General features: G+C 39.4%; 2 protein-coding genes across 12 annotated transcripts in view; both read left to right on the top strand.

Annotated features, from left to right (window-relative positions):
* The first annotated feature begins 4 nt into the window (after positions 1-4).
* THNSL1 (threonine synthase like 1) lies at positions 5-9,392 on the top strand. 11 transcript variants are annotated; one of them, XM_032235770.1, is made up of 6 exons: positions 5-138; positions 2,023-2,098; positions 3,848-3,980; positions 4,560-4,613; positions 5,370-5,489; positions 6,283-9,392. In XM_032235770.1, exon 6 carries the CDS (start codon positions 6,323-6,325, stop codon positions 8,531-8,533), a length of 2,211 nt encoding a protein of 736 aa, XP_032091661.1. In that variant the 5' UTR covers positions 5-138; positions 2,023-2,098; positions 3,848-3,980; positions 4,560-4,613; positions 5,370-5,489; positions 6,283-6,322; the 3' UTR covers positions 8,534-9,392. The 11 variants fall into 11 exon arrangements, with proteins under 11 accessions (XP_032091661.1, XP_032091658.1, XP_032091660.1 ...); XM_032235767.1 differs by having other exon boundaries at positions 4,752-5,489; XM_032235769.1 differs by having other exon boundaries at positions 3,848-4,184.
* Positions 9,393-14,940: 5,548 nt separating this feature from the next.
* LOC116520723 (flotillin-2-like) overlaps positions 14,941-24,378 on the top strand; it is a 34,612-nt gene continuing 25,174 nt past the window's right edge. The window contains exons 1-2 of the mRNA XM_032235049.1: positions 14,941-15,024; positions 15,116-16,063. Coding sequence (XP_032090940.1) covers positions 15,125-16,063 — 939 coding nt within the window. The 5' untranslated portion in view covers positions 14,941-15,024; positions 15,116-15,124. The remainder of the gene's footprint in view (positions 15,025-15,115; positions 16,064-24,378) is intronic.

Genomic DNA, 24,378 nt, shown 5'->3' with positions numbered 1-24,378 from the left:
CGGAACACAGAGCTCGATGGAACGGTGCGCAAGCGCGATAAGAGAGTTAGCGGGAAGAACGCCTGCTAAATGATAGATAGGAAGGAGTTCGATGGATCTTCGAACGAGGTCGGAGTGGAAGGGTGCGCATGCGTAATTGTACGTACCTCGACTAGTTCTCGGAGGGGAGGGGAGAGTCTTCATGGAAAAAAATTCTGCATTGGAAAATATTCTTGCTTAGCTTTTCCATCTGAATTTGGGAGACATTTTTCCTTATTCACGAATAGAATTCATAGCCATTTGACCAAGTGGGAATCATGCAGGGAGAAGCGCTTTGGCGGCCCTTTAGATGATGCAAAAATTCATTTCCCAACAGCTTCAATCTGTATAGAGAATAGGGAGGGATGCTGGGAATTGTAGTTCAGCAGTAAATGGAGGTTTGCGAGTTTCGGGTATGTAAACAAGTCTTTTTTAATTTGATTTGATTTCTAATCCACAATATAAAATTGGACTGGCCCGAAACTGAAAAGTACAGCAGGGAAGGTTCCTTAGTATGTTACAACAATCAAAGAGATGTTTGAATGCTTCAGGAGAGTAATAAGAAATTGCCTATCAGATGCTCCTAAAATCAAATAACTACAGCAAATATGCTAATAGTTAAAGATGATGGGAATTATAAGCAGAATATTCTTAAGACCACAGTTTCCTCATCTCCTGCTTAAAGAATCTAGCACTCTAAACTTTTGTAAAAGAATCAGGTTAGGTGGACATGGAAAAAGATACTATGTATGTATTAGAATATAGATATTAGAATGATAGATAAGTTGACATTCTAGAATATGATGGTCAAAAATAACTGTATAACTCTAGCACTGTTTAAAATAGTATATATATTATTTGTTTTTTATCTTTGTATCATGGAAAATGGAATGCCAGGACAATTACACTGTATTCAATATATTTATATATTTTAAAAAAAGTTTAACACATTCATGGTAGAGACCTCATTTAGGCTTTCTACTCTGATATAGACAAGCTCTCCTTCCCTTCTGAGCAGTCATTTTCAATTTATAAATGAAAACCCAACTCGTGAGATTATTGCTTTACCCAATCAAGAGCAATCCTCTATCAATATTATCTGTGACTAAATAGTATATTGTATACAGTAGAACTTCTGGTCATGAATGCTTCTAACCATAACCAAATCAGGTTGCGACTACAGTTATGAGATTGAGATTTGTTTTATTTATATGCCGCCCTATTCCCAGAGGGACTCAGGGCGGCGAACAACTCAAAGGGGGGAAGGGAACACAAAAGTACAAGACACGCATTTAAAATAGCCAACAGCCACACAAGTCGAGAGGGGAAGGGAGCTCATCAACCCCAGGCCTGCCGACACAGCCAGGTTTTAATGGCTTTTCGGAAGGCCTGGAGAGAGGTGAGTGTCCGAATCTCTGCGGGAGTTCGTTCCAGAGGGCCGGAGCTGCCACAGAGAAGGCCCTCCCCCGGGTCGTAGCCAGATGGCATTGGCTGGTAGATGGAACCCGGAGGAGGCCAACCCTGTGCGATCTAATGGGTCTTTGGGAGGTAATTGGCAGCAGGCGGTCTCTCAAGTACCCAGGTCCAATACCATGAAGGGCTTTATAAGTCACAACTAGCACCTTGAAGCGTATCTGGAGATCGATCGGAAGCCAGTGCAGCTTGTGGAGGATAGGTGTTACGTGGGTGTACCGAGGTGCACCCACAATCGCTTGCGCGGCTGCATTCTGGACGAGTTGGAGTCTCCGAATGCTCTTCAAGGGCTGCCCCATGTATGGAACGAATTATGGTCGTGATCAGAGGTTCTACTGTATATACCAATATAACTAACTTCATAGAGACATTTGGTGAAATTAGACTTATTGTTCGCTTTTGTATCAGTGGGATTATATCAGATAATTCTTTTGATGAGTGTTTAGGTCTGTGTATAGGGTATTCTATTTATTCAAAGTCTAAATATGGAATCATTTTATGAGATATTTAAAGAGGCTTTTTTTTTTACAGTGACTCTGTGCACAGTACTATGGCTTAACATGAAACGTGACTCCAGCCATTACATTCCAGATTAATAGATTAAAAGGTAAACATCCATTAACAGAAGTAGTAGAGGAATCTCAATGTGGAATTTAATGTGAACACAAATAATCAATTTTCAACTTTGGCAAGTTTTAGTAAAAGGTATATGATGTTAGCCTTATACAATATGTTACTATAAATGTTGGATCCATTGTGAACTGAACAAGAACAAATTGCAACTAAGAGAGTTGCATTCCAAATCGAGGTAAAATTAGACCTTTCCTAACTTCCATGGTCATATTAACCAAGTGGAAAATTGCAAAAAGTGCTTGCAAGAGAAGGCAAATTGACCTCATAGTTTCTATTGTACATAAATACAGACTTCACTTACAAAATACTAACATTTTATACTGCTTGTAGTTTTAACCTTGAGGATTAAACTAGATGAAGAATTTCCTTCACTATCTATTTCAGTTAATCAAGGCATTTGAAATAAAACATCTTTCCTTTTTTCAGGTATGTTTTCAATTATTCAAAAACCTGCTTATGAGGTTTTAGAATTATGTAAAGCTGTTCTTTTTAATGATATTAGTTAAACTCCAATCTAGTTTTGTACATACAATGAAGTTGCTCATTTGAGATTTTTTATTGCTATCACACACGTCATTAGATAATCTAAATTACAAATTAGTTAAGCAATAGAAATGACATTAAGAAATAAATAGCAATATCATTTACACTTATACCACTTCAGTGCTTTACAGCCCTCTCTAAACAGCTTACAGTGTCAGCATATTTCCCCCAACAATCTGAGTTCTTATTTTACCAATCTCGGAAGGATGGAAGGCTGAGCAGCCTTGAGTCAGTGAGAATCGAATTGCTGGCAGCAGAATTAGCATGCAATACTGTACTCTAACCACTGCTCCACCATGGCTCTTGGTGAATCTAAAGCAGGGGCATCAAACTTGCCTAGTCACAGCGTCACCACATGACGTATTACATTTTTTTCCCCTTTTGCTAAATCGGTGTGGGTGTGGTCAGCACACGACGCATTTAGCCTGCAGGCTGTGAGTTTGACCCCCTGATTTAAAGTAATTGTACATTATAATTTAAAAACCTAAATATGGTCAGGTGTTGTAATACTTGGATAGAAGATCACTAGAAAATCTTGGGCTGTTGAAAGGCTGAAAAATAAAAATCACCCCAGAAGAAGAAAGTAACAACTACTACTATATTTTTATTGTATGTCATCAAATTGGAGTGCAACCAAGAAAAAACATATGTTATACCTTCACATCCCATTATTATGGAATTTCATTTTAGTAACCACTTTGACCAATATATCCTCAAAATATTATTTCCATTCTTGCCAGTCTGTATCGTGATGTTAACTTAAAATCTTCTTCAATTGTTCCAAATGAAAATAGCATCTTCCCTCTTCTGACACAAAATCCTGCAGTGTGAACAACTTACAACATTTTGGTATTGAAGATGATAGTAAGGATTGGGAGTTTCCTTGTCACTGTGCTTGCCTAAGTTTTCTATAGGCACACTGTCTTGTACTATTCTATTTATTTTGACTAGGGCTGTAAGAGAGACCAAACATATGTTTCCTGGAAGACAATGCTTCCTACATACCTTTGAGTCTTCCAAAGATTAATACATCAAAGTCAATAAAATATCTCATTTGACATTGATGTTTTGGAAGACAGAAACACACCCATAAAAATAGTGATCTATCTTCTGAGTCAAGAGAGAGATTGAACACTGGACTAGTGAAGGTTAGACCTTATCTGATCTGATCTTGCCATAGGACTATCATCCCCGAACTTTGTCATCCAGTGACAAAACAAACAACATTTCTGACTTGCTGGTTGGGAAGAATATAAGAGAAATGGAAAGGGAAAGCAGGTGAATTGAATCAAATCCATGAAATGAATTAATAGGTAATTGTTATTGTTGTTTTTCTGGTTTTACCATAAGATTATTGATCACCCAAGAATAAAACAAGAACAATTAAATTTTGCAGGTGTTAGCTTGTGTGAAATAAAAGGGGAAGAGTTTTATCCCAATATATTTTTTGTTGTTTACACAGGAATTCTATTTTCTTGCAATATCAGTAATTCTGAAGCAAAAGAAAAAAAAATCTGGTCAGTTGGTGGGACACATATTCAGTCATAAACCATCATTGATAATCATAGTGATTGAGATGCTAAGCTAAAATCAACACAGCTTGATACATTATGGCTAGTGAAATGGACAAGCTTGATTAGTATAAAAATATGGGATAGAAACTATTTTCTATAACAAGTTAAACCTTTATTTTAGTGGTATATAGATACTATTGATTTTAACAGGAACTTAATTTTGCATGGATCTACTCTTTGTAAAATCAGAATGGGCATTGAATTACATGGTGGTTTGATCTAACTTAAACTTAATGATTTGTCTATGATTTCTGAGGCAGTAAATAATTTCAGAACACTTTCATGAACAAACTAAAGTTATTTCTTTCTTTTTTTCAGTGAGTTTTACAGTGCGACAAATAAACCTACCCAGTGCAGTGGGAAATTCCCATGGTAATGGTCTTGAAGAATCCATAACCTATTTTAGTTTATGTAGCAGGGAAGCATAACATTTCAACTATTTTATTGTTTATTTTATGAAATTGCTTCCCCTAGATTTTAAAAGCGATTGTGTTTTTCTGTTTCCTCCAGAACTGGTGCAGATCAACTGCTGTTGGAGAGCAGCTGGCTCACCACAAGATGCCTCTGTCTCTCCATAGCTAATACCAGTGTGGAAAAAGTCACTGCTGTAAATATTTTTCTGGTGGCTAAGAATAAAAAACTGAGATTGCATCTTCCCTTTCAAATATTTCTCTCTTTTTGTCCTTGGGAAAGGAAATGTGAACAATCCAGTGCAAAAATAATTTTTTATCATTTTTTAAGATCTGTAACCTTTTCATTGTATTTACTGCAGAAAGCTAACATGATGTCCTCTCTAGAAACAATGTCCATATATACCTTGCAGGTTCACAGAATTGCAGAGTCATGTTTTTAAAGGTAGCAATGTGTTATTTCTGAATTTATTTCCTTTAATTTTGAAAACAAAGAAAGTAATATGGGGTTATTTAGCTTCCTGAATGTTGCTTAATAGCCTGTGCTGTTTGTTTTGCAATTCATGCTGATGCAGTTGTTGATTTCCCTGAGCAAACAAACGAATACACTCTTGGCAACACAGACATTTATCAGAGCTGGAGAGCCCTGCTCCATGTTTGTTAATTCATGCTCTCTGGAGAGCATTTGCTGATGTGGCATTTATTCTGGTTCATCTAGATGAAGTGTGAAGCAGTCAACAGGTAACTGGTTCCTGCATGAAAGCAATTCACAGATACCAGTTGGGGGTGTGTGAGATTGCCATCTATCTACAAAGAACATTACTAGAAAAACCCAGTGGTAAGTTGGGGTGTACATTCATTTAAGCAAAATTATTCTTTGCCTTGTAAATTAATTTTAAAATAAAAATATATGTATGAAGGGGTTTTGTATTAATATATCAAGTGCACTCTGCTTTCATTAAAACATTGAAATGTTAAGTGTAACATTCCACTGAAGTAGGATTTGAATTTTTGGATTTTGTTTTAAAGAAAAAAGTTTCTGTATAATCCTTATTTTATTGTGATCGATGGTCCTTTTATATAGGTTTGCTAAGCTATAACAGTTAGCTTTTAAGTTGACCTTTCCTTATATTCAAGAACAATAGTTTACTCTGCCATATAGATGGTGGTATATAATGTAGTTTCTAAAAGTTAGCTTGAAGAGCTGGTTTAGAAGCCACTGAGGAATTTTTATTGATTTCGAGAACATTATCTGCTGATGTCAGTGTTGCTTTTGAATATTCACCCTAATACTTAAAATGTTACTGCTAGTTCTGTTCTGTTCTGCTGCCTATAAGCTATGCCACATATATAAATTTTTATTAAGTTCTTTTTATATGAGACTGTCATAAGTAGCTATTTTTCAAAGTAAAAATGTTGCAGCGTATGAATGTTTGTCTTTCTGGGCAGATCTCAAAAGAGAAAGCTGTCAACTGATTGACCTCTTTGTCATTCAAAGAAATTTGAACTGATCATGTTTCAAACTATGTGTGATCTTGTTCAAAATCAGGCTTTTCTAAGATGAGCTGTCAGAAATGTCTAGCAATCATTTTAAATGTAACTCAAGTATGTATTTATTCTTTCCTTTAAAGCATTTTTCTCCCCTTTTGGTGGAATTAGAACTTGAAAAAGATGCTACGTCTAAACTGGAACAGTCATCCGAAGTTACTATGTCACTGCATGGTTTCTGATCTGTATTTGAAGTTGTTTCTCTCAAGAAGCTTCACCATGACCTGGAAGGCATGGACCTTCATTCAATCTCTTGTTGGAAATAATAACATTGTTTTGATGGGGCCTCCAGGCGCTGGAAAAACAACAGTAGGAAAAATACTAGGTCAGAAGCTGGACTCTTGTTTTATAGATGTGGACGATGATGTTCTTGAACCAACCTGGAATATGACCGTGGCAGAAAAACTAAAGAGCATTGGGAATGAACGGTTTATAGAAGAAGAGGGAAAAGCCCTGTTAAACCTTTCAGCATCTGGGAGTGTAGTGTCCCTATCCGGATCTAACCCAATGAATGCTGCTAGCATGGAGCACGTGAAGAAAAATGGAATAGTGGTATATCTGGATGTACCCACAGAAAGCATAATGGATCGTTTGAAATTAATGAAGGTGGATCGTATTGTGGGACAGGGTGAAGAAACATCATTAGGAGACATTATTAAGTTCAGGAAGCAATTTTATAAAAAGTGGTATGATGTCCGTGTTCTCTGCGAAAATGGGATTACAGCAGAGAATGTAGCAGACAAAGTGCTTCATGCTGTTAAGAGGTATCAAAATTCTGAGCTGGAAGGCTTCATTTCCACCCGTGCCATTAAGGAAGACAAATCAAGGAATTTTGTAAAATATTTCAGTGATGTCCTTATTGAAGGTCTGGCCCCAGATGCTGGGCTCTTTGTTCCTGAGTTGGGACTTCCAAAATTTACTGGTGGAGAATGGCAACATCTATTAGGAGCAACTTATACCGAAAGAGCTCAGATTATATTAGAAAGGTGCATACATCCTGATGATATCCCTGCTTCCAAATTGTGGGAAATGATTCAGATGGCATATGGACAAAATTTTATGTGTTCTAAAATTGCCCCAGTTAGACATCTGCAAGGGAATCAGTTTCTTTTGGAGCTGTTTCATGGACCAACGGCTTCATTTAAAGATTTGGCTTTGCAGTTACTGCCCCATCTGTTTGCATGCTGCATTCCCCAAAGCTGCAATTACTTGATCTTGGTAGCAACTTCTGGTGACACAGGAAGTGCAGTTCTAAATGGTTTTGGTCAACTTAAAGAGTCTGATAAGCAAAGAATTGCTGTGATCACATTCTTTCCTAATGATGGAGTTAGCCAGATACAGAAACTCCACATGATCAGCTGCCAAGAAGTCAACACAAAAACCATAGGGGTCCAGGCTGATTTTGATTTTTGCCAGACTGCCATCAAACAAATGTTTACCAATTCAGATTTTACCGGCTTTCTCACAGTGGAATATGGAACTGCATTAAGTGCTGCAAATTCTATCAACTGGGCACGCTTGCTTCCGCAGGTGGTTTACCATGCATCAGCTTATCTGAACCTTATTGAACAAGGTGTTATTTCATTTGGGAGACCTGTAGATGTCTGCATTCCCACAGGTAACTTTGGCAACATACTAGCTGCGATATATGCAAAAAACATGGGGATCCCTATTCGGAAATGTATCTGTGCTTCTAATCAAAACAATGCATTGACTTCATTTTTAAAAACCGGCTTGTATGATTTACAAGGAAGGCAATTAATGCCAAGCTTGTCACCAGCAATAGACATTTTGAAGTCTTCCAACCTTGAACGTTATTTACACCTGATTGCTAATGGTGATGGACAGCTAGTGACACAGTTACTTCTCAGCCTGGAAAACCAGCAGCGCTTTCAGTTGCCGGAAAAGCTCCTGCAAAAGCTTCAAAACGACTTGGTGGCTGATTGGTGCTCTGAGGAAGACTGCCTGGGTGCCATACACTCTGTGTTCAACACCACAGGGTACATTCTGGATCCACACACAGCTGTTGCCAAAGTGGTTGCAGATCGACTTCAAGACAAAACTTGCCCCGTTATTATTTCTTCTACTGCTCATTATTCTAAGTTTGCACCAGCTATTCTACAGGCACTGAGGATTGGGGAAATAAAACAGACTCCATTAAGCCAGCTTCAGTTGTTAAACTCATATAACCCTTTGCCTCCGGTCCATGGGGGCCTATTAGAGATGCTGAGAAAGAATGAAAAACCAAAGTATGAGATTTGTGCTGCTAATGTTAATGTCCTTATGGAACACGTGGAAGGCTTAGTACAAAATCACTTCATGAAGGTTTTCTAACTGCAAGATGCTTGGTGGTGCTGACCAGGTGTCCTGTTTTTGATTTTCTCATGACTGTATGTTTTAATAAATGCTTGCTCAACACAGTTGACTTTAGTGAATATTTACAGTGACAAATGCCAAGTACAATAGAAACAAAACAAGTATAACTGGGGAAAAAAGAAAAGAAGACGTCATATTCCCGAAGGACAAATTGTTTGGAAGAAAAAGAAATCCGAATGGAAAATATTGTTCAGGTCCTGCTGAGAGGATTGCTATATAGAACACATTTGAGAATTATGAAAGGGGGGGGGTGTTGTGAGACTAATAATAGAGGATGATGCAGTCATAACTGCTTTCTCTTGGTTACCATTTCATCTTTTAGAACTGGAGGTCTAAGCATGGATATTTCAGCATTGTACCTCTACATCTGTGGTGTGTTGTTTCTGAATCTTAACAAGTTTAAGATGAATGGATTTCATTCCCCAGAATTCCTAGCCAGCATGCTGACTTGGAAATTCTGGGTCCATGCAAATTAAAGTTGATGAGGTTGAGAAATACTGCTAGGTTCGTGGATGGCATTTAGCAATACATTGCTTTAACTCATAATGGTGTAGTTCACACAAAAAAGTACATCTTTCAAGTAACTGGTTGCATTCACGTATCCTGCTAATGTAAAAAACAGGTTTGGTTTTGCTAGAGTATAGCAGAGCTTGGTATTTTCTCAGTTCTTTAAGCCTGCTGAGGCCGCATGGAAATGTGTGTTCTCGTGTGGCCTCCGGACCCTCAAAATTGTGCAAAGGGCTGTGCTCTTGTACGGTTTCTGGAGCTTCTGAAATCGTGTGAAAAGATAATCCATTTTCTTGCATGATTTTCAGGGGATACAAAGATTGCATGATTTCCAAGGAATCCAGAGAACACGCACAAGCAGATCACATTCTCATGCGGCCTCTGCAGCCTCGAATAATCGCAGGAAGTTTTTGTATGATTTTCAGACCTCCCGAGGATCTGGTGTGCTCTCCTGGGGTCTCCACACTCCCTAGAAGCCACAGGAGCCTCTGGAGCAGTGTTTCTCAACCTTGGCAACTTGAAGATGTCCGGACTTCAGCTCCCAGAATTCCCCAGCCAGCATCTGGAGCCTCTAAAAATGCATGAGGATGGGACTCACTTTCCTGCTCTTTTCAGAGCTGCAAAGCCACACAAGAAAAGTTTCCAAAGCGAAGGCTTCATGCGATTGAAAGCTGTCACTAATAAGCATTATTTTTCCTGAGGGATAGGGCAGAATATTCATCTGACCCAGTATTCAGGGGTGGGCTACTACAGAGTCACCCGGGTTTGGGTGAACCCATATCTAATGTTATGGCCAGTTCAGAAAATCTCCAAATCTCACCCCTGGCTGTCCCCAACCACTTCTCTGCCCCTACCACCCTGCCTTCCCAGTGGTCTCCACGCGGCTCATTTTGGATGTGAGATAAGTGCAAGGCCCATGCAGAGGCTTGGAAAGGGGGGGGGGGAAACAGGCTTTTCAGAAGGCCGGAAATGGGTCTGTTTCTGGCCTCTGGCGGGCTTTTGTAGCCCATTTTCCCCCTCCCAGAGGCTCGAGGAAAGTCTCCGGAGCCTAGAAAAGACAAAAATGACACACACACCCCTGCCATTGTGCAGGAGGCCAAGCATGCCACACCAACCATGGCTACAGCCACCCAGCAATGGGCAGAGAACATGTTGCTAAAAAATTTTGAAGCCCATCCCTGAGAGTATTGTACCATTTCAAACCGTACTGAATACTTGGGAAGTAATTTTTTTTTTAAAAAAAATACCTTTAGAAATGTAGGCACTTGTTCCCTTTGCTTCCCTTTACTTTCCCTAATCTCTTAATAATCCACTATCCTTTTGAATAAAAATGTGAGATCCACTGTAGCTAAATGACTGGCACTATTCTAAATGTTTTTAATAATGGAACTGCTTCATAATGGAACTGTTTCTTCGTTTTTATTTTACGTGTGTCTGAGTTTTACTCATTTTTGTACTGTAATTATTTGATGTAATAATTATAACATCCAATGTGTAATAACAACAACATATAGTTAGACTATGTCTTTTTTAAAATAATTGTAAAGAATTGTTCCTCTTTTGTTCTGGGGTGGGTGGGCGGGCAGGTGTGACACTCAGGCAAGAATCAAGTTACTGGTAGGCATTTTCTCAGTTTTTGACATGCCAAGACCAAAAAGCTCACTGTCTTAATTGGATTAACTGCATTCATTTTTTTTTTGGCTTCTGTAGCTAAATCTAATGGATGAATTCAGACTCTGTTCTGCTTAACGGGGGAAGCGGGGGCATGGAATTCAGCAGGACTGTATTAACAGTGCAAAATAGAGAGATAGTGCAAAATATTTTGCTGTGCAAAACATGATTATGGGGTGGGGCATCATGGAAGCTGCATCTCTCACTCACAACACACCAGGAGTTCACTGTTTACATCATCACCACTAAATCATTAGTTTGGGGTTGTATGATTGCTTTGGGTTTTTTTCTCTCAGAAACTGATGGGTGAAGGAGTGGGAGGCATACTGCTTTGGTCTCCAAAATGGTTCAAAGGTTTGATGGAGTGATGTTCAGCTTTTTAAGGGAATTAACAGTGTTTCCTCCCCTCCCCACCCCACCCCGCAAGATTCCCACAGCATGATTCAGTGAGAAGTGTGATCCCAACTGCCACTCTTCAAACATAACTTCATAAATCTGCAAATTACATAAAGATATTAGGAACATAGGATCTTAGCTCAACATTGTTTGTGTTAGCAGGCAGAAGTTCTTCCTTGGTGACAGGGAAGGATTTTCATATCTCATGCTAACTGACCTTTACGTAGAGAAATAGTATTGGGGATTATGATCACTGTGAAATGGTTATCAGATGATCGTGGGGATGCAACAATGGTCATAAATATGAGGACAGATGGTAAAGCTACTTACTTTTTCCACACTATTGTAACTTTGAACATTTACTAAAAAGGGCAGTCCTTAAGAAAGTTTACCTACAGCATTAGGTATATTTACAAAACAAGCAGTTTTGTAAAAGGTTGCCAACTACCACAGGGGTGTCAGACTTACGTCAGGGATGTAAAACTCAAGGCCCATGGGACCACCCTGGAAACAGCGAAGGACTGAGCTCGGGAGGGCCGCACATGGCACTCTGGAGGGCTTAATAATAAATAAAAAAGCATAATAAAATCAATTATATTTAACTAAATGTGGCAGGTAACAAGTTCTCAATAACAAACACTTGAGTATTTTTATTTCTTTAAAATCATGTTGGGGTAATGCAGATAACAGAATTCCATGACATACCTACCTACCTACCTACCTACCTGACCTACCTACCTACCTACCTACCTACCTGACCTACCTACCTACCTACCTACCTACCTACCTACCTACCTGACCTACCTACCTATATGGTACTGTGTTGTGTTCTTGGAAGGAAACATCTACTCTATATCTAAGTAACATAGCTTTTTTGGGGGGGGGATTGTCAGTCCCTATGTGTTGAGGAAAAGAGCTTATAACAGGATTTTTGCTATATTTAGCTCTTAATCACAGTGTGACACGCCTAACAATTTGCTAAATTTAACATTAGAGTATGGATGCAAGAACTTCCTATATTATTTCTTTTTCAGAGAAATATTGGTTGATTGTGGAGAAAATAGGAGGGAATAGGATGTTCATTGCCTTGAGTTACTTACACAAAGTAATAAAGGTGGGTTATAAATCTAATAAATAAATCCACATAAACTGCCAATCCATAAAATGATTGTTTGGTTTGGCTAATCTCTTCTGTGGTCCCCGTCACTGTGGTTTCTTTAGCTAATTACAACTTAGACTTTTTAGTGCAAGTATGAATGCCTAGGAAAGAGACTCTAGGTTTTGCAAAACTGCAGAAAACTATCCTTGCCTAAAATTACCATTAAAATAATTTTTCATTTTCCAAAGAATCTCCATCGACATTTTCAACATGAGCTGAGAATTCTTATCCTTCAGAATGAGACAGGTGTCTCTCCTAACTACAGTCTTCTGAGTTGGTTAGTGTAATTAAAACTAAAATAGCTACTGACCTGTCTTCTTGCTAGGGTGGTGCAGAAATCGGAGTAATGGAGAAAATTGCATTTCCTTCAGGGTTCCCTCACTCCCCAGGGAGATGTGGACATAACCATACATGCCTCTGAGAAGTATATGATACTCTTAATCCCTTTATGATTGGAATGCCCTTGTGGGCTTTAACACTTCTAGTGTCATCACATCAATTGCTAGCAATTGAATATGGGGAGGAAACACACTTTATTGTTTTATCAGATTTATATGTCCACCCATCTCATGCCAAGTGGCTCTGGGCAGCATGTAGTAAAACAACTATTAAAATAGCCTCCAAAAACCACTTAAACATTTACTTAACTAGCATAATTAAGTAAATTATGCTAACTAATATAACTTAAACATAAATATATTTCTTAATTAATGTAAATAATTAACTTAAAAAGAGTGCAAGAGGGTTAATTAAGATGTTATGCATATGTAACCAACATGCCGCTGTCGGGGGATCCCCAGGCCTGATTAGAAAATATGTTTTGAGGGCTCTTTGAACGATCATAAGGGGGGGGGGGGCTAACCTCACCTCGGGGGATGGTGTTCCAGAGAGCAGGTGCCGGAACAGAAAAGGTTCATCAGATGGAATCCACAACGTGTCTTTCCTGTTAGACCTGATGGAAAAGGTAAAAGTAATTGGGGAGAGATGGTCCCTCTGGTAATCTGGCCTCATGCCTTGCCTTTGCTGTTTTCAGCCTCTGTTGCACCTGCATTGATTTAGATGACATACGCTGTTACAGTAGTATACAATCAATGTCCCTTAATGTACAGAGTTTATACCAATCTTCTTCAACCTGATATTTGCACTGGGACCTTAGTTCCTATTCATTGGCATTGGCATCCTTCAGTCTCAAAAGTCTGTGGAATCGTGCTCTGGAAAGAGGTCAAAACTGGGGTATCCTCTCCAGCGCGAGGCCTCGGTGGATTAATATGGAGGATAGACTGTTACTCAAACAGCAGATTCCCCCCTCTCCATGGTACTGAAATAGTCCAATGGAACAGCAGATGATTGGTTCCAGCTGCATTGCAGGAGTTACCAGAACATGGTTGTATACAGTCACAAACTGCTTCCGGGACTCCGGCTCCGGATTTTGCCTCGAGGTTGACTCCTGAAGTCTTTTCCAGTAGTGGATATAGGCCACAATGCAGTGGATGTTTGTAATCAGAGTTTCCCTTCTCCTATAAGATGGTCCTGCCACTTTATCTGCCGTTGGGGCATAGAGCCTTCTTCTGCCTTCAAAACTGTTGACCGTCTTCTCCTGTAACCCTGAAAAGGGGCCCTTACAAAGTGCTACCAGCCAGGCCAGCTGGACCAAGGTTTTTTACGGAGGTGTTACTCCTCCATCACTCATCTAGTTTCTAGATCTCCAGATTATTCTGGAAATTAGCAGTCAGCATTTGGAGCCACCCTTTTCCACTTGGCAACATTGGCATCATACTGGATTGAATGAGGAAGTAGCTATAAGGCAGTGGATATTATTTACTTACAGAGCACCTAGATATGGTTGTACAATTATGAGAAAAAAATCCTGCCCAAAGCTATATAGAGGAGATATATCATAGTTTGAGAAATTGATTTGAAAGATGAAGCATATCTTTGTATTTACAGGGGTATGTGCCAACTATTTTGCTTGGCTTTTTTTCAAGTTATATGACTATCATTCTACAGCCTCCCTGGCCTCCCACTCCTTCCTGATGAGAAAAGATAAATTTCCCTCATCTCCCAGAGCAATAAACCAGCCAGACAACACTGACTTTTTTTTTTCATGAAGAACAGCTATCAGGAGCACTTGCGGGCAATCTCAAGTCCTCTCCTTGCCCATAGAGGAATTAGGTAGAGCTAGACTACTGATAGCTCTTCATTCATCATAACCATCCGCGTAATAGAGTTCAAAACATCTTGGAGGTCTTCTAATTCAACCCCCTACTCAGACAGGATATCCTCTACCATTCAGACAAAAAGTTGCCCAATCTCTTCTTAAAAACTTCCAGTGTTGGAGCAAGTTGTTCCACTTATTAATTGTTCTAACTGTCAGGAAATTTCTCCTTAATTCTACGTGGGTTCTCTCCTTGATTAGTTTCCAACCATTTCTTCTTGTCCTGCCCTCAGGTGCTTTAGAAAATAAGCTGACCCCCCACTTCTTTGTGGCAGCCTCTCAGATATTGGCACACTGCTGTCATATAAACCCTAGTCCTCCTTTTTTTTAAACTAGACATACTCAGTTTTTGCACCGCCTGGATCCCGCTATGGGGAACTGCCACACGGTGGGGCCCAACGAGGCGCTCGTCGTCTCAGGCGGCTGTTGTGGTTCTGATAACAAGCAGTACATCTATGGCGGCTGGGCCTGGGCCTGGTGGTGCATTTCTGACACACAGAGGATTTCCCTAGAGATAATGACGTTACAGCCCAGGTGCGAGGACGTAGAGACGGCGGAGGGGGTAGCTTTAACTGTCACAGGTGTGGCCCAGGTGAAAATAATGACCGACAAGGAGCTCTTGGCCGTCGCTTGTGAGCAGTTCTTGGGGAAGAACGTGCAGGACATCAAGAACGTCGTTCTGCAGACCTTGGAGGGACACCTCCGGTCCATCCTGGGCACTCTGACGGTGGAACAGATCTATCAGGACCGAGACCAGTTTGCCAAGCTGGTGCGGGAGGTGGCAGCGCCGGATGTGGGCAGGATGGGCATCGAGATCCTCAGCTTCACTATCAAGGACGTCTACGATAAAGTCAGCTACCTGAGCTCCCTGGGGAAAACCCAGATTGCCGTGGTCCAGCGAGATGCCGATATCGGGGTGGCCGAGGCCGAGCGAGATGCCGGCATCCGGGAGGCCGAGTGCAAGAAGGAGATGCTGGACGTGAAGTTCATGGCGGACACCAAGGTGGCCGACTCCAAGAGGGCCTTTGAAATGCAGAAGGCCGCCTTCACTCAGGAGATCAACATTAAGTCGGCCCAGGCTCAGCTGGCCTACGAGCTGCAGGGCGCCAAGGAGCAGCAGAAGATCCGCCAAGAGGAGATCGAGATCGAGGTGGTTCAGCGCCGGCGGCAGATCGACGTGGAGGAGAAGGAGATCTTGAGGATGGACAAGGAGCTCATCGCCACCATCCGGCTGCCGGCCGAGGCCGAGGCCCACCGCATGCAGGAGATCGCGGAGGGAGAGAAGGTCAAGCAGGTGCTGATCGCCCAGGCCGAAGGGGAGAAGATCCGGAAGATCGGCGAGGCCGAAGCCCTGGTGATCGAGGCCATTGGCAAGGCGGAGGCCGAGAAGATGAAGCTGAAGGCGGAGGCCTACCAGCAGTACGGGGAGGCCGCCAAGATGGCCCTGGTCCTGGACGCCCTGCCCCACATCGCGGCCAAGGTCTCGGCTCCCCTCGCCAAGGTGGGCGAGATCGTCATCCTCAGCGGAGACAACAACAAGGTTGTTGCTTTAACAAGACAGTTAACTGTTTAAACGGCTTGCCTTTTATACTGCAATCACCTGGCTCGTGTTACAGCTCGCGCTGATGACAGCTCGGCAACTGACAGGCACGTCTGATTGGCTAAGACGCACCTGGCTGCTTCCGAGCTGTCATTCGTAACAGCGAGGACTTTCTTCAATACACAACAGCCTCCAGTCCCCTAAACATATTTCTAGAGTCTCAACATCTTTTTTATGTCATAGCAAACAAAAATAGATGGAACATTCCAAGTGTGGTCTTCAAAGGCATTATAAAATTGTATTAACATTTCATGTGATCTTGACTCTATCCCTCTGTTAATGCAGCCTAGTATTGTGTTGGCTTTTTTGGCACCTGCTCATATTTAAGTGATTGTCCACCAGGACTCCACAAGATACTTCTCACAGTTTCTACTATAGAGCCAAGTACTACCTACTATACTCCTGCATTTGGTTTTTCTTGATTAAATGTAGAACCTTACTTTTCTCACCATTGAATTTTACTTTGTTACATGTCTGTTGAGATCCTTTTGCACCTTGAGTCTATCTTCTGGAGTATTGACTATTCCTGCCAGCTGATGTCATCTGCAAACTTGATGATTTTGCTATTTCTTTGGAAGAGAGAGAAGCAACAAGCCATTAGATAATTGGAACAGTAAATGAGAAGCACTGATACCCATCCTTTCACTCCCTAATAACTAATATAAATGCAAGAACTGTGCATCCTAACGAAATGTATTTTTTTTCTTATGTGGGTGAGCAGGTGGGAAGCACTAATCCTTATTTTAGAAAAGTAAAAATGGTTAAAAAATATAGAAAGAGTTTGGAAAAGCATTTGTTAAAGTGGCCTTTCAGGAAAAACAATCTTCCGTGAGTGGCCATTATGCTGGAAAACCTTGGGCAACTGATTTTGCTGCTCTCCAGCCATTTTTGCTCCATTTGCACTTGATCTTAGGACTCCAGGGAACAATGAAATTAATGAGGTTTGTCTCTGGCTTTCTTGCTTCAGTTCAGTTCTAGCTCTTCCCCAGCTTCCAGGAGTGATACCAGCTGCACAAGCAAAAGGATATAGGTTGACACAGAAAGTGTTCCTGCAGAACGGTGATTTTCCTAGATCAGATCAAATTAGAATGGTTAAAAATAGATCAGTGACGTCTTAAAAGGAAGAGGGAGACTTTAAAAATCTTCTAGAGCAGGGGAATGCTAACTGGGGAAAGTGTATATATTTAGGATTTGGGTAGTGTGTTGCAGGTGCTTTGACAAAATGGGGTGGTACGAGATTATTTGCCAATTTATTAAATGGATGCTGTCTTACGTGTGACTGATCACACACACACACACACACACACACACACACACACACACACACACACACACAGAGTTGCCACTAGCCAAACTTATGAGGTAAAGATAAAGGTTCCCCTTACACATATGTGCTAGTCATTCCCAACTATCTTTGTTTCAAGGCCAAAGAGCCAGCGCTGTCTGAAGATGTCTGTGATCATGACAAAACGCCACAGGCGCACGGAACACTTACCTTCCCACCAAAGTGGCCCCTATTTTTTCTACTTGCATTTTTACATGTTTTCAAACTGCTAGGTTGGCAGAAGCTGGGGCAAGCAATGGGATCTCACTGTATTACATGGCATTAGGGATTTGAAACACTGAACTGCTAACCTTTCTGATCAACAAGCTCTTAGCCACTGAGCCACTGCGTTCCTATAAATTTATGAAGTTGTTCCTTAACACAAACTGAAAGAGAATGTTTCTACCATTTATCTTGGGCAGAGGTTCACAAAATGTATTTTAGCTTCTGCAAGGAGAAAAAATAGCTTTTCAGGGCCTTTAATGTTCCACCTTAGCAGAAAGCAATTGTGTTCTTTTATATATATATATATATATATATATATATATATATATATATATATATATATGTGTGTGTGTGTGTGTGTGTGTGTGTGTGTGTGTGTGTGTGTGTGTGTGTGTGTGTGTGTGTGTATATATATATATATATATATATATATATATATATATATATATATATATATATATATATAAATTTTTATTTTTTGAATAAACACAAACACCTTAAAATCATCTTCCATTACAAATTGTAGTACCGGTAATTGTCAATTGATTACAAACAACTTTCGTGCATCCCTTTCACAATCATCACCTATGATTCATATCAAGTTATATATTTTACATCACATATATTTATATATATATTGCTATCATAATTCCTCATCCTTCATATGATTATAGTTGTTTTAACGTCCCTTTATAACAAACATTCCAAAATTTAAAACAAAACCACATAGTGGCATTCCCTTATCTATTTTCAATATCATCTAGCCACATTATACCTTTATAACACATTCAAAAGAAAAATTAATTATGTTTAATAACAAAACTTTTAGACCTCTTTTTTATCATTGTTTACAATTTATATCCAATTTCCCTTTTATCATGCCAATACAAATTATTACATCATTATCAGTCATTTATTTAACAACAGTTTGACTAAATTTAACTTACTTTTCCCCCTTTTTTTACCATTTAAATTTTTTACCAGATTTCCTCTTATCAAACCAATACATACATACATACATACATACATACATACATATACATACATACATTATCATTATCAATTATTTATCTAACTTTATCCATTATCACTACCTTTTTAAGATAATGCTCTAATTTTAACAAAATCTTTAGACCTCTTTTCTTAATCATTATTTACAATAAGGACTTGAGAGACCGCCTTCTGCCTTCTGCCGATTACCTCCCTCCGACCGATAAGATCGCACAGACTGGGCCTCCTCCGAATTCCATCCGCCAGTCAATGTCGACTGGCGACTACACAGAGGAGAGCCTTTTCTGTTGCAGCTCCGACCCTGTGGAACGATCTCCCCGTCGAGATACGCACCCTCACCACCATCCAGGCCTTCCGCGCAGCCCTCAAGACCTGGCTATCCCAACAGGCCTGGGGATAAGCCTCTAATTTGCCCCACCCGAGTGTTGAATGTTGAATGCAAGTTGTGTTTTTATTACTTTATTTTGCTCACATATTGTTTATTTTGAATTGCACCCCCTCCCTAATGATTGTAAGCCGCCCTGAGTCCCCTCAGGGAAAAGGGCGGCCTATAAATCCTAATAAAATATTTAAAAAAAAATATTTAAAAATATATTTAAAAATATTTAAAATATTTAAATATTTAAAAAAATATTCAATTTCCCTTTTATCATGTCAATACAAATTATTACATTATTATCATCAGTCATTTATTTAACAATAGTTTAACTAAGTTTAACTTACTGTACTTTAACTTACTTTCCCCCCTTTTTTTCACCATTTAAATTTTTTACCAAATTTCCTCTTATCCAATCAATACCTATGTATACATTGTTATCATTATTTATTTACCTAACTTTATCCATTATCACTACATTTTTAACATAATACTCAAATTTTAACTAAATTTAACTAGTGTTTTACTATTTATTTTCATATCTCAACCTGTGTCTTTCCAGTAATAGTGTATTTCTTTTGCCATTTGTGGAATTAGTCTTCTGGTTATTTCCTTAATCAAATTTGTTTGGACTTCTCTTCAAAACTTGTTGCTTGTTACATATCTTGTGAAATCTTGAAACCTTCATTAGCTTCTTTAATCAGCTTATCTTTGGTTATCAGTAGTGTTTTTGTCAAAGTTTCTCTCCTTAAGTCCACCAATTCTTCTCTTTTTTCTTCTTCTATACCTTGAAATCTGAAGTAAAACACCTTTCCGTCTATCTTCCCTTTCCTTGTTCTACTCTTTCCATCTCCAACCACACTCGGTTCACTGTCAATATCCACGGTTATCTTGCCTCTTTGTTCATTTTTCCCTTGGATTTTTAAGACTCTAGCCTCCACTTTTTCCATTTGCCAGATATCTTCCATTTTTCCATCAGGTTTTACCATATTAAAATTTATATTTTCAATATTTTCCCATCTCTTCTCAATTCTCTCTGTTGTTTCTAATAATTTTTGAATTCCAAACATAATCTGTTGTAATGTTATGGTTCCTTTTTGATGTAGTGCCATCCTTACAATTAGTAAACACTGCCACTCTAGTTAAAAACAATTCTTTGTTTTCACTTCTTTCCAGCTACCAACAAGCATCCAGAGAGCACCTGCGTAAACCACCCATGATCTTCTCTATAAACAAGCTGAAGCCTTTGAAGTGCAAGGTCAAAATGATCAAAGGGGAAAAAAGAAAAAGCAATGTTTCCAGGTCTCAACCTCCAACTTCCAAGTAGCAGTGTAACTTCTTTTCCCTCTAAGATTACTATCCTCTTTAAATTTCTTTTATATCTTCTTTATGTTTCAGGCTTAGAAGAAACAAAATTCTTAAATGAAACAAAATAAAAAGAAAGAATTCATCCTAACCAGTATTGTAGAAATAAAGGAAAAGATTTAATCCATAGGTTAAAAAAAGAAATAGAAGAAAATCCGATATTTTCACTTTGAAAAGTAAAAAATGTTCGCAAATCTTCCATTGATAGAAAAAAATAAAATAAAAAAGACAATAATGTTTAGTTTCGCTGCTTATTTCCTTTTCTTTATCAGTTTAATTTAACTTCAATCTTTTTGGGGCAGTCTTTTATAAAAATAAGATTTCCTCACCAGATTTATACACTTTATACGCTACATTTATACACCAGATTTATACACAGATTTATACACTAGATTTATACACTTTCTCTTTCTGCTTTCCTCCTGTTGCGGAGCTGTCCTGACTTCAGCAGCTTGAGGCTGTGCTTTTTGTCGCCAGCTAGAAGAGATTCTCTTGGATCAATCAGGGACTTTGCGATGTTCCTGAGATCAAGACGTACTCTTCCCTGTCACCATCTCTTCGGAACAGTTTAGGTCCAGATGGACCGTCCAGCGGCAAAAGTGTTGACTGCAATCTTGGAACTCCAAGATCGCACATTGTACCGTTGTGAGGTCAGCTCCTTTCTCCAGAAAGCAATCTTTTTCAACCATTTTGAAATCATTTAATGGCTGCTCTAAAGACCATTGAGCTACTTACAAAATAGATGCAATTCTATGTGGCTTGTCCAAAACGCAACTTCTGGTTGAAAAACTGGTTCAATTGTTCCTTGTCTCTACCCTGAATGGGCCAGTAGTGGGTTGCCAATTTTTTTACTACTGGTTCGGCTACGCTCCCACATGCGCTCATGTGCGCTCATGCCACTTCTGTGCATGCGCAGAAGTATCTGGGTGAGTGAGTGGAGCCTCCTGCTGCCACTACTACTGGTTCACCTGATCCAGGCCGAACTGGGAGCAACCCACCTCTGGAATGGGCATATATTCATAGAGTCTGGTGAAAAAAATACCAGACAGTGTTCATTTTTTGACCATATCCTGCGAACACCTCAAAGTTTAATAAGACCTCTCTACTTTCACAGCTTCCTATTTTCATTGATAGGGGAATCATTTCAACCATTGCTTATAGGGTTTATATGAGGTGACACCAGAGGTGGGTTGCTGCTGGTTCAGCCCAATTCGGCTGAACTGTAGTGGAATTCAGGCCTGGGTCGCAGAACCAACAGTGACCCAGGCCTGTCACGCCCCCGAACTAGTTCCCTCGCTGCCACTTGGCATTGCCATTTTGAATTTTAGTGACACTGTGTGTGTGCAGTTTACTGTAAATTGTTGTGTGCATGCATGCAGAACAATTTACATTGAATAACACATGAGCACTCAGTGTGCATCTGACATCCATGTACATCCAGTAAGGCTGGCAGCAACCCACCCCTCAGTTACACATATTTTTGTAAACATAGATTATGCTACAATCAGAGACTTTGTTTACAATATGTGAATCTCGACAGGTTAGAATGAAAACTAGAGATAAAGGAACATTTTAAGAATGATTTTTAAGGTATGGAATCTGATAGCCCCAACAAAAACATTCACAGGGAGGGACATTGGGACCCCTTGTTTCCCCTTTTACTGAGAACTAATTTATATCAGAGTTTCCTGGAGAAGTTGTGTTTTCCATTACATAATCCATATTGCAGGTTTGGGAGCCCAGACTTGAAAGAAATTTAAGGAAGGCTTCAAGAATTAGCCTGTGAGCATCTGTGAACTAACACTGCCTTGATTCTTACATTATTCAAATCCTCTGGCATCACAGGATGGCAGGCAGTTAATGTTACTCTGCCATAAACTGATGGCCAGAGGATTTGATATTGCCACAGTGCAAGTAAATTGCTTTTTTGTGTATCATTGGAATTCCTTTTCTTTCTGTCTGGTTGCATAATATGGTTAATGTAGTTAAATTCATTCCTTTTGGAGGTTCACACAATATTCTGGACCAAATCATTTACACAGAATGAGCAAACTACAGACAATAAAACCAAAACAAGGTTAATATTAACCAAGCCTAGCACATTGTGACCATGCAGTCATTAAATGTGTAGCTGACTTAATTAAGCATCTTGTATTGTTTTTATGGAAAAAAGCATGTTGATGTGACAGGTTCAGGTCATTGTTTCTTTACATTTTTCCACATACTTTTTACAATGTTTTAAATTTGAGATTATAGTACTTTTTGAAGGATTTCTTAAAACTCTAAAGCTCCTAGCAACAGCATGAATATGTTTATTCTAGCTGTATGTACAGACTTCTTACTGAATAGAAAAAAAATGATGTTGAGAATGTCATTGAAACCACCTTGGCAAATTTTTTGTTTGCAGAGCAGCTGTCTGGGTAATATACGTGAGGCATTCACTGTCATACATTATCATAAAGTCAACTTAGCAGAACCTTTTTTTAAATTCACTAGCCTATTCCTTCCACCTCAAAAAAAATGTAAAACCATCCTTTGTAAATTTAGTGCCCCGCTAGAGTCAGAAATGTAAACAAAAAGTAAGAAAAGGTTAGGATTAATATAACAAGCTCTTCTCAAACCAAAATGTAGAAACTGGGATTTCAGAAGTTTTATTACCTTGCTTCAATGACATGAATACTTCATGTCTGAGCTGGCAGAATGGGCACTTTTGATACAGTGCAGTCATGACCAAAAATGTTAAAATCTGCGTTGGAAAAATAGTAATTTTGGAATGCAAGGAACCCTAAGATTTATCATGAAGATTGAATGTAACTCTTTTATGCATTGTCAAAAGCTTTGCCCAGTCCATACCAGTTTACCTAAAGTTTGCACAACCTAAATTATAGAAGATTATGGGGATTCTTAATTGCTCGTCCAAGCTGTTGGCTGGATTATGGAAGTAGTTCGCCGTAGCGTTCTTCCAGGATTTTTTTTTTCAATTTAGTCCAAGAATGATTAAAACCGTCTTTTGCATCAAGAGAAATAGCTACATAGGGATCACTCAGTTCCAAACCATGGCTCCAGTCACAGCTGCTCTGCACAGAAGGCTTGGCCCCTCTTAGGAAGCATGGCATTTTTGAAGTGGGGGGAATTATAATGACATGTTACCAAGGAGCCAGGAAGATTAATTTTGTTATGAAGCTGTGGAATGTCTTTGCCCTTAGTCTGTTATTGCTTGTCATTCATTTTAAAACATCCACAGCTCTCACTCATATCATAGGTTATTTTCTACTGTATTTTAACAGGCTCGTTATACATTTCATTATTGAAACCTCAACAAATTTATCATAAAGAAGGGACTTCTGCACCATATGGCACTTGTTTGAAGATAATGCAATAGCGGTTAAAGCATTAAATAGCTCTCTTTTGTCAGTGAGTGTAAAAGCTCTTTGCTGTTCAAGGCTTGCCGTTCTGCATTTTCCAGGATAATGTTCTAAGCATGGCTATTCACAGGACATTTTGCCAGAAGGTGACATAGTTTGATGTTTAAACAACAAAAATAACCTACCAATTTGAAGGCTAATATTAATACATTAAAATATGAAAACTTGCATGCACACATATATGCACACAAAAAATGGGGAGGGAAGCTCTTATATCACAAACATGGTGAAGTGGAGGTTATGGGTGGGTGGGGGGCATTGGATAAGCAGGTGAATCGAGCTATTGTAATTGTAAGTCAAGATTTACAGCTTAGTTGAAGTGTGAAACCCAACTAATTGTAACAGTCAATTGTGGTTGTATTTCTTGCTTTGTGGGTCTGTCCAACAGAAAAAGGCAGTGAACCTAGAGCACTGATCCTCAAACTATAGCCCATGGGCCGGATATGGCTCGCCAATGCAAAGTATCCAGCCTGAGAGTAGTGGGATTCAGTCCTGGCTCTAGCCCCACACCTCACCATCAGCCTTGTCT

This window comes from Thamnophis elegans, chromosome Z, assembly GCF_009769535.1.
Source record: "Thamnophis elegans isolate rThaEle1 chromosome Z, rThaEle1.pri, whole genome shotgun sequence".
NCBI classification, from domain to species: Eukaryota; Metazoa; Chordata; class Lepidosauria; order Squamata; family Colubridae; genus Thamnophis; species Thamnophis elegans.
Note: the sequence above shows the minus strand (reverse complement) of the source record. Positions and strands in the feature narration are given on the sequence as shown.